The sequence below is a fragment of the Delphinus delphis genome, chromosome 13 (genome assembly GCF_949987515.2).
Source record: "Delphinus delphis chromosome 13, mDelDel1.2, whole genome shotgun sequence".
Lineage (NCBI taxonomy): Eukaryota > Metazoa > Chordata > Mammalia > Artiodactyla > Delphinidae > Delphinus > Delphinus delphis.
This window is the reverse complement of record NC_082695.1, coordinates 51,598,793-51,613,983: the sequence shown is the minus strand read 5'-3', so window position 1 is coordinate 51,613,983 and position 15,191 is coordinate 51,598,793. Positions and strand designations below refer to the sequence as shown.

The following is a 15,191-nucleotide window of genomic DNA, read 5'->3' as shown; positions in this document are numbered from 1 at the left end:
AGGGTGTCCTCAGGCCTTCTGGTTACTCCTGGCAGGGGTCCTTCGAGGTGCCCCAAGCCCTCATCCCCTACACCTCCTCTGTAGTCCTCTCAGGCCCCAGCTCAGGCCCCGGCCCATCAACTTCTTTCTTCCACACTGGGGCGGGCTCTGCCAGCATCTCCCCTCAGCTGCCTCTCAGACCTGTAGCCCCACATGGGTGGCACTAAGGTAGGCCAGGGTTCTGCTTCTAAAAATACAAACTCCCCTCACTTGTTCAGCAGGGTCCAAACTTGGCCACTTTCAGCAACCTCCCCCATCCCCACTCAGCTCTGTGAGAACCTTGGGGTGCCTGAGGCTTTATTTGTGATTCTCCTGTAGCTTCTACCCTACAGACTCCAAGTTAGGACCATTTTGAACAGACACCCATTCCAACTTAGTTCTACAGAGGCTCATCCAACACATCTCTAGAGCCTTGGATGTCACATCTCCATGAACGACAGGACTGACTGGTGCCCATGGAGCCAGTCCCCTTCCCCCACCTTCTACAACTTTAGAGTGCCAAGGACCTTACTATTACTTTTGAACACAGTTTTCTCTTGGGGGGCGCGAGGGGGGTGGTCTCTAACAGCCACTGAGAGCTAGGGCAGGTATGGGGAAGGCATCAGGGCTCCCTGGGGGTGGGGGTCGGGAGATGTGTCTGAGCTCCCTGGGGTGCAGGGCCTAGGAGGCTGGTCTCTGGGAGCTGAACCCTTTGGTGGGGAGGGTCGCCCCCCCTGGAAGCGCATGATATTTTTTGCACTCCCTCTGCCCCAGCTGATGCAGCAGCAAGCGGCACTAATGGCGTCAGTCGCACAGGGTGGTTACCTGAACCCCATGGCTGCCTTCGCCGCCGCCCAGATGCAGCAGATGGCGGCCCTCAACATGAATGGCCTGGCGGCCGCACCCATGACCCCAACCTCAGGTAAGTGGGCAGGTACCAACACAGGGCCTGGCCTGGCAGGAAAGCAGCTGGACCCACATCGGTACCTTTTGTTTGGCCAATTTTGGCTACCAATGGACCATCCTGTGTCAAGTGCACATAGCGTCTGGGCCCAATGCAGGCCTTATCCTTGGGCAGTGTGTCTCAAAAGTGTTCTAATTCCTGAGGACCCATGGGAAGATGGGATGTGGACCCCTGATGTCTGTGATATGATTTCAGAGTGGTGAGAATTTCACTCAAATTGTTTAGCCATATCAGGAAGCAATTCATGTTGATCTCTGGTGTAGATATCTGGAAAGAAATTGACATGAACACATCTCCCTTTGAGGTTTGAAAGGGAAAGAGCCCTGCCCATCCTGTGACCCCTGGCCCTAGCACAGAAGGAACCCCATTTATTCATTTCCCTTTAACCCAACCTAGATTCACTGACTTTTTCCAAGACAGCTTCACAAGAAGCAAGAGAGAACTGTAAGAGTTACTAAAGGACAGAGGGGTTGGAAACAGCTCCGCTTACAAAGCATGTTTTTAATTGGATCCTGGCTATTGCCCAGTTCAATGATTCTCAACCAGGGCAATTTTGCCCCTCCCTCCCAAATATCTGGCAATGTCCTGGACATTTTTGGTTGTCACAGCTGAAGGGGGGCGGTGCTACTGTAATCTGGTGGGTAGAGACCAGGGGTGCTGCTAAACATCCTGCGATGCACAGGACAGCTCCCTACAAGGAATGTGTGGCTACAGATGCAGTAGTTTCCAAGTTAAGAATCCCTGTCTAGCCCCAAGGGCTGAGCGCTCATTCACCAAGTTCCCTTCGCTATCTGCACTCAGGCCATAGCAGCAGCCTTCCTGACATCCAGGAGCTATTCCTTTCCCAGCTGAAAGCTATAAAAGACTGTGCCATCTCTAGCCCCAACTTGAACGCCACCCCAAAGCTCTGATCCCCGATCTAGGGACACTCCTGATGGCCTCAGGTCCTTATCCACAGAGACACCCTGCTTCCTACATGAAGAAGAAGGCCTTTCCAGCCTCTGGGGCCTCAGTACAATCACCATGCCATCCACACCTTGGTTTCCATCCACCTGGTGTAGGGAGGGCACAACATATTGTCACCTGACCCCAGCTTTACCCCTGCCACAATGAGCATTACCACTGTCCTAAGAGGAGGAGGCCAGGCTGTCTACTTTCTGTGGGAATAGGGCTGAGTCTGGACTCTGCAAAGGCCTTTCTCCCTCAATGCAAGGGAACACCACAGTTAAGACCTCCTCCACCTGAGTATCAAGACTTACTCATAGGGAGGCAAATCAGCCCCTCAGTGATCCAATTAGGATAGCAGAGAGCAGAGCCATAGCTTAGAAACCCCTCGGTGGCTAGACAAAGACCAGTCCATCCTGACTTAACTGGGGTGAGCACGAATCATTGAAAAAGACTAAAGGAAGACCAAGTGTGGTCAAAGTCAAGGGCACTTAGAGGTCTATGTGCTGCTGGTCCAAGGTCAAGCAGTCAGTGGTAAGAGAAGTCTTTGTGGGGTACGTGAGATTTGGACTCTGACGTATAGATATAGTTGGGGTAAGTAGACTCATTACATATAGGGAGATGATAACCCAAGGCCTGATTCACAGATAGGATTGAGTTGATGTGTGAGGTCCAAGCCCATCCCCAGGTCCTTGGAGCCAGCAGGGTGGAGCTCCATGGGTTGGCCTTCATCACCTTTGTTCTGTTTGCCTCCCTTCTCCACCCATCTTCACCTCTGGAACCAGGTGGCAGCACCCCTCCGGGCATCACTGCACCAGCCGTGCCTAGCATCCCGTCCCCCATTGGGGTGAACGGCTTCACTGGCCTCCCCCCACAGGCCAATGGGCAACCTGCTGCAGAAGCTGTGTTTGCCAATGGCATTCACCCCTACCCAGGTAAGAACATGTGGCAGCCCTTCCTTCCCCATGCAACACACTCCTCATCGATTCTGTCCATGCCCTTGCCGTTATAACAGGGAATGTGTGGCTCCCTGCCCTCTGTTCCTTGGTGGAACCCCAAATGTGATCAGGGAAAGCCAGCCTCCTGCCTTCCTTCAGGGAGCTCCTGATGGAAGAGAAGACAGATCCCTGGGGGTTTGTCAGTCTGATGGGTGAGAAAAAACCCCATTCCTGGGGCTCCCTCAGGAGAAAGGAGAATAGATGAGTTGTCCAGCTCATCTAGAGAGAGGCTAATAGCTGCAAATTACTTGAGAGTGAATTTGACCCAAAAGAAGTGAGGGGATAGAAGCTAAAAGAATAATCATATTTAGTATTAAATAGGAAAAGCCTCTTTGGGGAAGGAAGTGGAGGTATATAGATTGGCAGTCTGACTAGTACATACCAGTTCGGTCCCTTGGTGCAGCCGCGGTCAGAACTTTGGACAGTTCCTGGGTCCTACCTTCATGAATTCTGGCACACAAGAAGATCCAGGAGGCCTGTTCCTGATTAACTTTGTTCCTCTAAAATTTAGCAGTTCTCCTGTGGTAAGAGTGTCCAGTTGACTTTAAGCAGCTCATCTCCCTGGTCTTGAGGACTGGAGCTGGGAAGCTGGGCCCAAAGCCCTAGAGTAGACTGGCAAGAGGCAGTGTAATAGCAACGAGGAGAATGCTGTCCTTGCTGGAGGGCAGGTGATGAGGTCACAGAGTCCCCATAAGTACTAGTAAGTGCCCAGTCTATGAAAGGTGAAAGGGGGGTGGCCCAGAAGGAGGGCAGGACATGGGCCTATCTCCTGGGAGGTCAAAATCCAGTCAGGAACATAACATGCATCAACAGAATAATGAGGCAATAAGGCAGAGTGGACTTTGGTCAAGAGTGAGTGTTCTCTGATTTGAGATGCCTAAGGATTCCAATGAAGGGAGAGTTCTTTCATTCTGTAGGCTGAGGAGGCCCAACAGAGCCTCCTGTGGAGGCGCTCAGATCAAACATTAAGTGCGGATGAGCAAGGAGCACGCTGCTGTGGAGGGGCTGTCCTGGCAGGGGCAGGGTGGGTAAGGAGGTTGGCCCAACTAGGGCAGAGGAGGTCAGCCTTGGGGGGCAGAGTAGTGCTTCCCACTCTGGTCGCCCATCAGAATCTACTGTGTGGCTTCGTAAAACCACAGAAGCCCAGAGATTCTGATTTCACTGGAGTGAGGCCCAGGCATCCATAGAATATAAAAGTTGTACCAGCAGCAGAGTAGAAGCTGAGTGTGCCAGAGAGAAATAGAGGAGAATTTCCTGACTTTGAACTTGGAGTTGTTCATGATCCCATCTCAGTGCTTTTCCCACAACTCACCCCTCACTGCATAGCGAACAGACCAGGGAAGCCTAGAGACTGAAGTGACAGGGCCTGGAGGGGGATCTGGAGTGTTGCTTAATGGTGAAGGCTCCAGGCTGGGAGGGGCTTGGCAAGCTGGAGGTGGGAGAGAGCCCCCCTATCTCAGGTTCTTGGGCTTCTCCTCGCTCAGGCTCATGGGCTGGGAGATACAGTCCCCAGCACATCTGGGTGGTTTCACCACCCCCTCCCTCGCCTGCCCACAAGCCCATCTGGGTCTCTGGATTTTGACAAACCTGGTCCTTCCCCACCCCTACCAGCATCTGTGAGCTATTTCCCTCGTGGAATTTGGAAATGTTTCTCTCCCCCATTTGTAACAATCTGTCACATCCCATAAACAGTCCCCTGCCAGAGCAGGAGGGAGGGATGGAGGGAAGGGAAGGAAAAAAGTAGTACATTAAAAAAATGAATTTCCCATCTTTAAATGCAGAGTTTGGAGCTGCTGTAACGAGCGAGATCCTTCAAAGTGCTCGTTCTTTGGCAGTTACTAATGAGGTCGTTAAGCAGCTAAGTAGAGAGGGGTCTCAGAAAGCCTTTCTCCACGTCCTAGCCCCAGGTAGCATCTCTGCTCTCCCCTTTACTCATCGGGATCATGCTGGAAGCACACAGTGTGGCTTTTACTGCCACAAAACGCCCCTGAAGGGGTGGCTCTCACAAATGGTAGGGACTGGTTATTTCTCGCCCATGTCACGGTGTTTGCTGAGCACTTGCTACGATCCTGGCGCTGTGCTGGGGGAGCTGCCACAGAAGTTGTGCAGGTTATATTCTGCACAGGGCACCGCAACTCTGCCCAGAGGAGAGACATCTTTTTTCTAATTGGCATAAAGGCGTTCTGTGGCTGAGCAGCTGGGTAGCCCAAGAGGACAAGCAAGATGTGGCTCTCCCTCCAGGGAGCTCAGGCTGGTGGAAGAGTCAGGCGGAGGGAGCAGTAGGCCACCTGCCAAACGCCACCACTACTGTTGCCTCACCACTGGGGGCTCCAGTGTCCACCGTGGGGGAAATCAAGGGATAGGGTTTTGTCCTGGGCAACCCCAGGCGGGAAGGAGCCCGCATCCTTACCCATCTTCAGCTCCCCACTCTGGGCAGTGCCCTCCTGGGCCCAGCTCACCTGCTACCATCCACATGATCTCTAAGGACCTCTGCCCCAGGACTTTCCCTTGTCCCTCAGAGACCCAGGAGCTATCGTTCTAGTGTAATGTTACTGAGAGGTTCAGGGAAGAGAGCTCAGAAGGGAAATTTGGGGATTCTTCTTGGTCTGCAGGCCCCAAAGCCTGGCACTGCCGTTTAGCTTCGCTGGCCTGGGTCACCAGGCCGATAAGCCTGGATGGTTTCCTTTCTGCCTCCCTGTGTTCACCAGCTTGCCTCAAATGTACTGAGGCTGGATCTGTCCCCACCCATCTCCCTGGGCCCCCAAGGCCAGCCCACTCCCACTTCAGTCATCACTGCCCTTGATCACCAAAGGCAGTGCCCACCACTGGTCCATGCTGCAGCCAGGCTTCTGCCCACCACATCTGCAGACACAACAAAGGCAACAGAAGTGAACCAAGAAGTCCAGCTTCTCTGGGTTGCTTGCCAAAGTGTCAGCCCAAGGGCCCCCGCGCACTGGGCAGCAGACGTCCCACTCATGAGATCAGGTGTTAGAAGGTCCTTGGTCTTCTTGTTCTTTGGTGTCTGTGGGCACCGTGGGGCAGATCTATTTGTGTGGTCAGTTCTACTAAGGGCAGGCCCAGGAATGAAAGACCTCTGTGCCTCGTGCAAACTCCCTAAGAATTTGGGAGGGGGTCCCTCTGTTTGAGTAGGCATGGGTGGCCCAGGAAGAATGGCAGGATGAGGCCTCCATGCCCTTTCTTTTGCCTAGCTGGGCTCTGCCCCTGAGTCCTGCTAGGGATAAGTGAGGAGGAAACCAGCCTCCTGATAGCCTCTAGCACCCTTGCCCGCTTTCCCACAGCCCTTCTCCAGGGCCAGGTCCCTCAGGTGTCTCCCCACAAGCCCCTCATGGTCAAGCCCTTCTCTGGTGTCTCCTTCCCTGCCCTTCCCAGCCTTCTGCATGAACCACACCTCTCACCCCTGACCCAAGCCAGCGGCAGGCTGCATCCCCCAGCCAGGGGAAACAGCTTTCCACCCTACTAAGGGCCCCAGGCTGAGGAAAGGGGAACCCCCTTTCAGGGTTCCTGCCTCAGATGCCCTGCCCCAGGACAGAGACCACAGTGGCTGGGGAGGCAGTGCAGCTACAGCCTCATCTCCAGGGGTGTGGTGGGAGAGGAGCTGGTTTGGGTAGGCATCGCTGACCTCTGCCCCCTTGGCTCCCCTGCAGCGCAGAGCCCCACCGCCGCGGACCCCCTGCAGCAGGCCTACGCCGGAGTGCAGCAGTATGCAGGTCGTTAGTATCCACGCGTCCCCTCGGTGGTCCCCCGGCTGTATGCACCTCCCCATGCCTGGGCACCAGTGCCCCCTACCCAGCCAGGCCTGGGCCTAGCACTGTGAGGGAGGGGGGAGCAGGGCAGGACTGGCCAGGAGCTGTGGTAGAAGGAGGGAGTGTTATACTGACAGAGACCCCCCCCCAACCCCCGCCAGGCTCCCTCCCCCTCTGCAGGTGCCCCTTGGCCTTCAGGCAGAGCTTACCTAACCCTAACCCAACACGGCAGTGGTGGGTGGTCCGAACGTGCGATGAGTTGGTGAGCCAGGCTAAGCTTTAACCTTGCTGTGAAGTGACTCATCTTTGAGGCCAGATTTCCCTCCTCCGTGGTGCTGCCAGGGCTGGCTTGTCCAGGAGCACCAAGCCTCCCAGCAGCACTGGGGTGAGGCCGGAGCTAGGTGTCACTGGCTCAGAAAGCACTGATGCCTGGGTTTGAGGGAAGGGAAGCAGTTTCCATCCCTGCCCCCCACCAGCCATACACAGGCAACAGGAGTGGGGCCCGAGCAAGGAGGACAGGGAACAAGGGAGGATAGGCAGCCAGAGGTAGAAAAGAGGAGAGGCGAGCAGATGGCCTTGGGTCACTGAATGGGAAGGTGATGAGCTACCGTAGGAAGCCCAAGGCCAGCTGTCAGCCACGCTTCTCTCCCTCCCCCAGGCTCAACAACACACAACACACAACACACACACAGACACACACACACACACACACACACACACACACACACACACACACACCACAGTCATCCCCGCCCAGCCAGTGTCCTGCTGTCTGGCCTGGTCAGGGTCCCTCCTTGCTGTGTTTAGGAGCCAGCAGTGTCTCCCCTGAGGGTGACGGAGCTTCCTGGCACCATGGGGACCTGGATAAAGCGGGCTTCTCACATCTGGAGTCCAGGGGAAGCTCTCTCCTTCACCTGCTGAGCGCCCCTGAGCCCCTTTGGGAGCCAGGCCAGGCGGAGGAGGGGGCTAGCCGCTCCTGTCCCACCTCTGGCCCTTTCCAGTTGAATATAGAAAGCATCAGATTTGTTCAACTTAGCCCTCTGCCCCTGGGGAACCACCCGCTGGCAGGGTCCCAGAGGCCAAGCTCACACCTAGGGGGGCTCCCGTCTCCCACACAGGCGCCATCTGAGCGAGACTGAGGGTATGTGGCCGGAGTCAGTCGTGGCTCAGAGAAGGGGGAACCTTGTGGGTTCCAGGCGGTGTGGGGCGATCCTCTCCAGGGCATTCTGATGTTTTTGATTATCCGTTATTATCCACACGTGGGTTGTCCATTGCAGATTAAACTCGCCTCCCCCATGCACACACCAGCGTGCGCGTGCACACACGTACACACACACACACACCAGCGCACATACACATCTTCTAGTCTTCCCTTTGCCGCTTCTCCTTCATTACTGCTGAAAACTGGCTTTATCTTAAAAATGCATTTTTTCGCTGGTCTGCTTTTACTGCTCAACACTGAAATTTCTCTCTTTCTTCCTGCCTCTCACCCTGTCTCTCTCCGTGTCACTGTCACCGTCTCTTGCTCTTGCCTCTTCTCTTTGGCCCTCCAGCAGCCGCCTACCCTGCTGCCTATGGTCAGATAAGCCAGGCCTTTCCTCAGCCACCTCCAATGATCCCCCAGCAACAGAGAGAAGGTGAGTCTGCCAGTGGGGCTCCTACGCCTCTTCCCCCCTTCTCTCCCCAAAGGGGCCTTTGGCAGGGGTGTTCCGTTGGCAAGGTGACCACATCTGCATTGTGTTGAGGGTGAGAGGAGCTGCGGGACGGTGAGAGGCAGCGCTCTCCAATCCAAGCGCGGAGGTGCACTGTCACGGGCAGCTCTGTAAACCCAGGTGGAGGGTGGTCAGGAAGGTGGGGTCCCGGAGCAGGCAGGGTCCAAGAATCTCCCCTCCCTCGATGGGCAGCATTTGTCCAGTGGCAAGGAAGGGGAGAAATATGAATGGTCGTGGCTGGGGTGGTGGGCGGGAGTGGGGATACCAGTTCATCAGGGACAGAGGTTGTACTTTCCAGGTGAGAAAGAGAGTCAGCTGGAGCTCCCAGGGCAGGACTCCATGGGCAGGTGAGGGGATGGAGTGCCCCAGTGTAGGCCTAGTGAAAGAAGGGGATCCTGGAAAGCCACATCTGGAGGCCCTGGTGTGAACAGGGCAGCAAGGCCAGTGGGCCTCGGGAGGCTGGAACCTCGTAAAGAATCTGGGTCCTCCCATTCCAGAGTCCGGAGCCCCGCAGGAGCTGGATAACAAATCCACGCCCGGGGATGCAGGGATGCTCACAGAGCTCGGTTTCATGGGGTCCTGTCTCTCTACCCCGTGAAAAGGGTCAGCCTGCCAGTGAGGCCACCACACCTGCCCATGTAGCCCACGTGGCCAGAGGGTTCCAGTGGTTTCCATATCCTGGCTCGTAGCCCCTGCGGCAGACTCTCCCAGACCTGTGGGATGCGGGCTAGTCCTGGAAAGGACCCGGGGGTCTGCTGGTCCAAAGCCCTGTGGTCAGACAGGCCCCGAACAGGCCCCAGAGCCTGGATGGTTGAAAGGCTGGTTTTTGAAGCAAACCCTTCTGGGTCTGACTCCCAGCTCAGCCCCTCGTCTCTCAGCCTTGGTGTCCTCACCTGTAAAGTGATGATCATTCCCTAGAGGGGTGTGAGGATCAGACTAGCTCAAGTCTGCCTTCCAGACTCCAGCAGTCACCTGCGGCTTTCTCACCGTGCACACAGCCCTCCCCTCACCAGTTTGTCACCCTCTCCAAAGTTGTATGTGAGGCATTATCTTAGTTCACATGCACCAGGCAGCTCCTGAGACCTGTGTCATCACCTCCCTGGGCCCATGAGGATGAAGCTGCAGGAACCCAGAGGGTGCACGGTGAGGCCCCCTGCTCACTCCTGCAGCCATGCTGCAGCTGCTGCAGCTCCAAGTCACGCCTGGGCCCATTGGTGAAGTGTGGGTGGACGATGGCCCATCAGCCTGCCTCTGCCAGATGGTCCCCTCACTGGGCTGTGGCCCTGGAGCCTGCCCTGCCCCCTCCCTCCTCCCCCCATTGATGCCTTCCAGCACCACATCAGTCAGGTCAGGGCCACAAGCAGTGGGTCCAAGAGTCCAGCATTGCCTGTCCCAGGCCCAGAGCAGAGAGCTGTGCCCAATGGCCCTTACTGCTCTGTCACCCCACTGGCTTCAGGCTGACCTGCCCTCACCTCGTAGTCAGTGCCCTGTATCACTCTGGCCTGTGGCTCAGAGGTCTCTAAACCCTGCTACACACACACACACACACACACACACACACACAGCTGCAGGTCATTGCTGGTCTGACCAACACATATGACAGCCCCTACCACTGGCCTTAAACACAGTCCCCACCATCTGCTTCCTGCCCCACCCCCTACCTCATACTTTGTACCAACCCATGAGTCTAGCTCTGAACTCTTTCACATACCTTCTCTCCATCTCCAAGCAGCTTCAGCTACCCCCACCCCTGTGCCCTGCTCTCTAGAGCTGACCCTGTGTGGCCAGTCCCCACTCCAGCCTCCCATCGGGCGGGAGGATCTCCCACTGTTGTCTCCATCCTCCCTGACCTCGGTGCGCTGTGCGAGCAGGCCATGGGAAGCAGTGAGATGTGAACCTAGATCCCTATAGAAGCGCGCTGCATATAAGGGCGAGCTCATGGTGCTGGAAGTGGGGTCCTCGGGGAAATCTGTGGGGTCCTGAAGGATGAGGACTCCCCTCCAGCATGTAGAGATGGGGAGATGGGCATTTGAGGCTGGGAGAACAGCAGGAGCAAAGGCATGGGTGCTGCAAAGTCTGCGGTGAGCCTGGAAATGGGGTGGAGACAGGCTGACAGTGGGTTGGAGCCAGACCAAAGCCATGTGCAGCATCGCATGAGGCACGAACAAGAAGGCTGTGTTCCTCCAGCCGTGCCAGTAGTTAGCCTCTTTTCACCGTGGTCACCTCCCCTTGTGTCATGCCATTGAAATACCAGGACACACTGGTTGCCGGGCAGGACCCTCCTTCCAGCTCCCTTGTCTTTGAGCTGAGCCTGAAAACAGATGCCTGAAGGCCCTGAGGCTGTCTGACCACAGTTCAGCCAAGGTTCCTGTGCCAGGGGCTGCAGTGTGGTCCAGGGCAGTCACTTTCTGTCTCTGGAGCTTCATTTCACCATTTGTCAGGAGTCTGGTTTGGACCAGATTGATCTCCAAAGTCCTGCAGTTATGCCATCTGGGTGCTCTGTAATCTGGGAATTCGGGTTCCGGGGTAGCCCCAGTAGGACAGTGTGTAGGCTCACTGTGGAGGGGTGAGGGGCAGGGGGCTGGGAGTCCCTGTGGGGCTCAGCCGCACACCATGCTGATGGGACTGAGCCTAGAGGGTCTACGCTCGAAGGCTCCTTGTGTCTTTAAGGAGAACAGAAATAACGTCCACACAAAGCAGCTTGCAGAACTTGAACTTGTAGGGAGGGCCCCAAGTTCAAGGCGGGTGTCAGCGTAGGTTGGAGGGGTGGGGGAAGTCTGGAAGAGTTGAGATGGGAGAGGAAGGGAGGCTCGTGCTGGGGGAGGGGAGTAGGAGGACGGGGGGGGGGGGGGGGGGAAGGCAAATGCCCCTGCCCCTAGAGAGCACCCCCTTCTGGCTGGAGAGAAAGCTTCCCAGACCTACCTGAGAAAGAGCCTCAGACTACAGAATATGGGCTCTGGACTCAGGGAGCCCCAGGAAGGGAGACAGTGTGGGGAGGATCTGGGTGCGACCCTGGAGGAGGTGTGGGTTAGATGAGGCCTTCAAGCTGGTTCCTGCTGCAAGGGGACTCACATCTAGCTGGGGACACATTCACAGAGTGTGAACCAGTGAGAACCTGCCATGGTTGGAGGGGAGGGGGTGGGGGCAGGGCCACCAGAGCTTGTGGAATCCGGCCCTGGGACCCCTGGCAGTGGGTGAAAGAGCTCGCTTGCGCCGGTTCTGAAAGCGCCGTCAGCTGGCAGAGCCAGCAGTCCAGGGAGGGGAAGCCGGAGGCCGGGGATGGGCAGATGGTGCAGGACAGGGACCGGGGCCGAGGAGGTCATTGGTTCAGAGGGAGGCTTTGGTGGTCAGAGGACTCTTAGCTATCAGCTGTGAACCTCAAGGGGGTGCAGATAGATGGAGGAAGTTAGGAGAGCGGGAGGGGAAAGGAGAGGAAGAGAAGGGCAGAGAGATTCCAGAGCTGATGATTTGCTCCAAAACCAGGTGATCTGGCAGCCTCACGCGTCCCAGAGAACCAGGGTGCTGGCTGTGAAAGCCACACAGCAGCCCACATCGGTGCCTTACAGTCTTCACTCTTAAGCTCCTGCCTAGTTTCTACCAGCCTCTGATCAGCACCTCGTTCTTATCCAACTCCTAGCAAGTGCAGCTGTTTCCTCTGCATGTCCTCCATAGGCTGGAAACAAACATTGGAATGTCCACACTTCAGAAGGTTAAGTTATCTGTGGCATGCTCTATTTTAGATGGCAGGAAAAAGACGAAGGAGCTTGGAGAGATTTCCCATTCAGAGTTAAAACTGAGCATTTTGGTCATTTAAAAAGAAACATGTGAATCTTCAGCTATCTGCAAATTTCAGAAATCCAAAGACCTCAGCGGGGTTCAGGGTTTCTGGGGCACTGAGATGAATGATAGGTAGGTAGAGAGAGAGGAGGGCACAGACTATGGAGGCAGACAGCCTGGGTCTGGGTTCATATCCTGGCTCCATTGCCTACTAGCTATGTGACTTGGCAGGTGACTTAACCTCTCTGGCCTCAGTTTTCTCTTCTGTGAAGTGAGAATGACAACAGCCTCAGGGCTGCTGTAAGGATTAAGTGAATTAACATCCACGTGAAGTGTGCAGAGCAGCCTGGGATGTAATTCGTGCTACAGAAGTGGCAGGGCTGTTACTGCTGTAATGAAACGGGAAGACTTGCACCATAAGGCTCGTGGTACCCTGGCTTGTGGGTATCCCATCACGGAGCCTTGCAGTGAAGCCCCTTCTGCTCACCTAGCTTGCTGGAGGAGGTGGGGTCAATCTTGGTTTCCACCTCCAAGATCAGGGCTGACTTTAAGGTTCGGGGTAGCAGAGGGTAGGGCCGTTGGGGACCAGATGGGAAGCAGGGGCTGCTGGCCACGAGGAGGATGGGGATTCCAGGCCCCAGAGTCCTGCCTCTGGGGGCTGAAGCGAGGCTTCCAGAGGCCCCAGCACCACAGGCATGGCTGCCCCCAGGGCAGCTCCCTCTGACGTCCCCTGAGCAGGGTCCCAGCAGGTCTCCCTACCCCTGCCTCTTCTCAGCATCTCCCCTCCATGACTGATCAGGCCTTGGCACGTTCACCCCATTCACTGGTTGACTCCACCCCTGGAGCCCTAGAGTTGCAAGGCACCCTGTTATGGACCCATTTTTCAGAAAAGGTCACTGAGGCGCAGAGAAGTTCCGTGACTTGCCCAAGGGCAGAGCGGAGACCAGAGTTCAGACCCGGGGCTCAGCAGCCCCCCGCTTTCCGTGGCCACTTTTGGATCTTGAATGAGACTCCCCCTCCTAACCTCGCCCCCACCCCTCCCTGCTGCCGCTGCCTAACTCGCTCACCTCTCCTCTGTCTCTCTCTTCCCCCACCCCGCCATCCCTCCTCCCCCGCCCCCCCCTCACCGCAGGGCCCGAGGGCTGTAACCTGTTCATCTACCATCTGCCCCAGGAGTTTGGGGACGCTGAGCTGATGCAGATGTTCCTCCCTTTCGGTAATGTCATCTCCTCGAAAGTGTTTGTGGATCGGGCGACTAACCAAAGTAAATGCTTTGGTGGGTAAAGATAACAAACCAACTTCACCTAGGACAGGGTGGTGCTCGCACCAATTTACCGGTGTCCAACTGCTTTTAACCTGCTCCTTCACATCGGCCCCACCCCCCAAGTGCTCCCTGTGCCCAGCCTCCAGCCTCCACCTCTCACCCCTCTTCTCTCTTCTGTTCTTTTGGCTTCTTGGCTTTCTCTGCCCACCCCCCCACCCCATCCAGCCCCCCTACCCCCTGTCCCAGTCCAAGAGATAGTCTCTCCTCCCAGGCAAAAAGTTCCATTCCCACCGACTGAGAAGGGGAAGGGACCCACCTTGGGCAGGGGTGGAAGGGCAGGGAGCAGAGCCTGGCGACAGCCATTCTCCCAGCGCCCCTCTCCTCTCAAGGCCACAGTGGCCCCGGGGTAAAAGCCAGGCATGATCCTTGGGGTGGGAGGTCCGCCCAGCCGAGGCCCCTACCCCGCCGGCCCCTTGGCCTCCTCTGTCCATCTCTCTGTCCTGCCCCTGACCCCGTTCTCTGTCTACCCTGCTCTTTGCTCCCCTCCTGCCATCCAATGAACCCTCCTCCCCCTACCCACCCCCTCAGGCCACGAGAGCCAAATTGTTGAGGAATCAGGAAGAGGAAACTGGTTCCTGCCCTCAGGAAGCCTCAGGTCTGAGCTTAGATGAAAATCACATCTATTCAACAGCAGTGAAATCAGCGAGGCACCAAGTAATGGAGGAAGGAGAAAGGCAGGTGGATGCAAACAGACAAAAAGGAAGGGGAGGAAATTCCAGGCAGGGGGAATGGAATGGATGAGGGCATGGGGGCTGGGATGAGAAGAGTCAAAGGTCAGTGAATGAGGAAGCAGGAGGCTTTGGGGAGAAAGGAGGGTTCAGGGGAGACCAGCTGTGAGGGTGGGCCTGTGCTGGCGAGGGTTTCAACCATTCAGGTGAAGATGCTTCAGGTGGTGTGATAGGTAGTGGAAGATGGTGGGAGTAACAGGATGAAGTACTTCTGGTAAATTCTCCTGGGCAGGGTGTTAGATAGGAGACGAAGGACTTGGGAGGATCTAGGAGTATGGTTATCATATAAAACACAGGATGCCCGGTTAAATCAGAACTTTGGATAAACAATGGATACATTTTTAGCATACGTATATCCCAAATATTACGTGTAATATGTCCCATGCAATATTGGGGATATACTTATACTAAAAAAGTAATTGATTGTTTATCTGAAATTCCAATTCATCTGGGCATCCTGAGTTTCAGTTTGCTTCCAACCTCCTGGAAACCCACCTCATCCCCCCACCTCTCCTCTCCACTCCTCCTTAGCCCCTCTCCCACCTCTTCTGCCTCCATGGGAGCTTCTTTCTGGGGCCAGACCCACTCATGATTCCCCAAGGATTGAGGAGTCCAGTCCCCAAGGATTGAGGAGTCCAGTCCCCAGAGCTGAGTCAGCCAGGGGCTCAGAATCTCCAGGCTGACCCCCAGATTCTGGGGCTGTGAGGACAGAATAGGATCCTGCTTTGGCCAGGGAACCTGGGTCCCCCCTTGGGTGTGGGGAGGGGGAGAAGGTACAGAAATGCAGAAGCACCAGGAAGCACATGTTAAGGAGATTCCAGTTTGGAGACCAGGAGGGGCTTCCAGGACCAGGAGGGGCTTCAGGGTGGAAAGCATGTTCCCCAAGGCAGTCAAGATCTTTGCACATTGTCCTTTCCCCTCTGGCAGCTGCCACTGAAAATCTGTGGCATATCAGTGGCAC

The 15,191-nt window shown here is 56.0% G+C and overlaps 1 protein-coding gene across 50 annotated transcripts in view; it reads left to right on the top strand.

The window, feature by feature from the left end:
- The window catches only part of CELF4 (CUGBP Elav-like family member 4), a 296,327-nt gene that overhangs the window by 268,966 nt on the left and 12,170 nt on the right, over positions 1 to 15,191 (top strand). For 9 of the 50 annotated variants that reach the window (XM_060028973.2, XM_060028972.2, XM_060028969.2 and 6 more), the window contains exons 7-11: positions 793 to 940; positions 2,713 to 2,862; positions 6,591 to 6,656; positions 8,243 to 8,326; positions 13,311 to 13,394. In XM_060028973.2, the coding sequence (XP_059884956.1) occupies positions 793 to 940; positions 2,713 to 2,862; positions 6,591 to 6,656; positions 8,243 to 8,326; positions 13,311 to 13,394 (532 nt within the window). Of the gene's footprint in view, positions 1 to 792; positions 941 to 2,712; positions 2,863 to 6,590; positions 6,657 to 8,242; positions 8,327 to 13,310; positions 13,455 to 15,191 lie in introns of all 50 variants that reach the window. The other 41 variants (XM_060028974.2, XM_060028970.2, XM_060028941.1 and 38 more) reach the window with 11 other exon arrangements.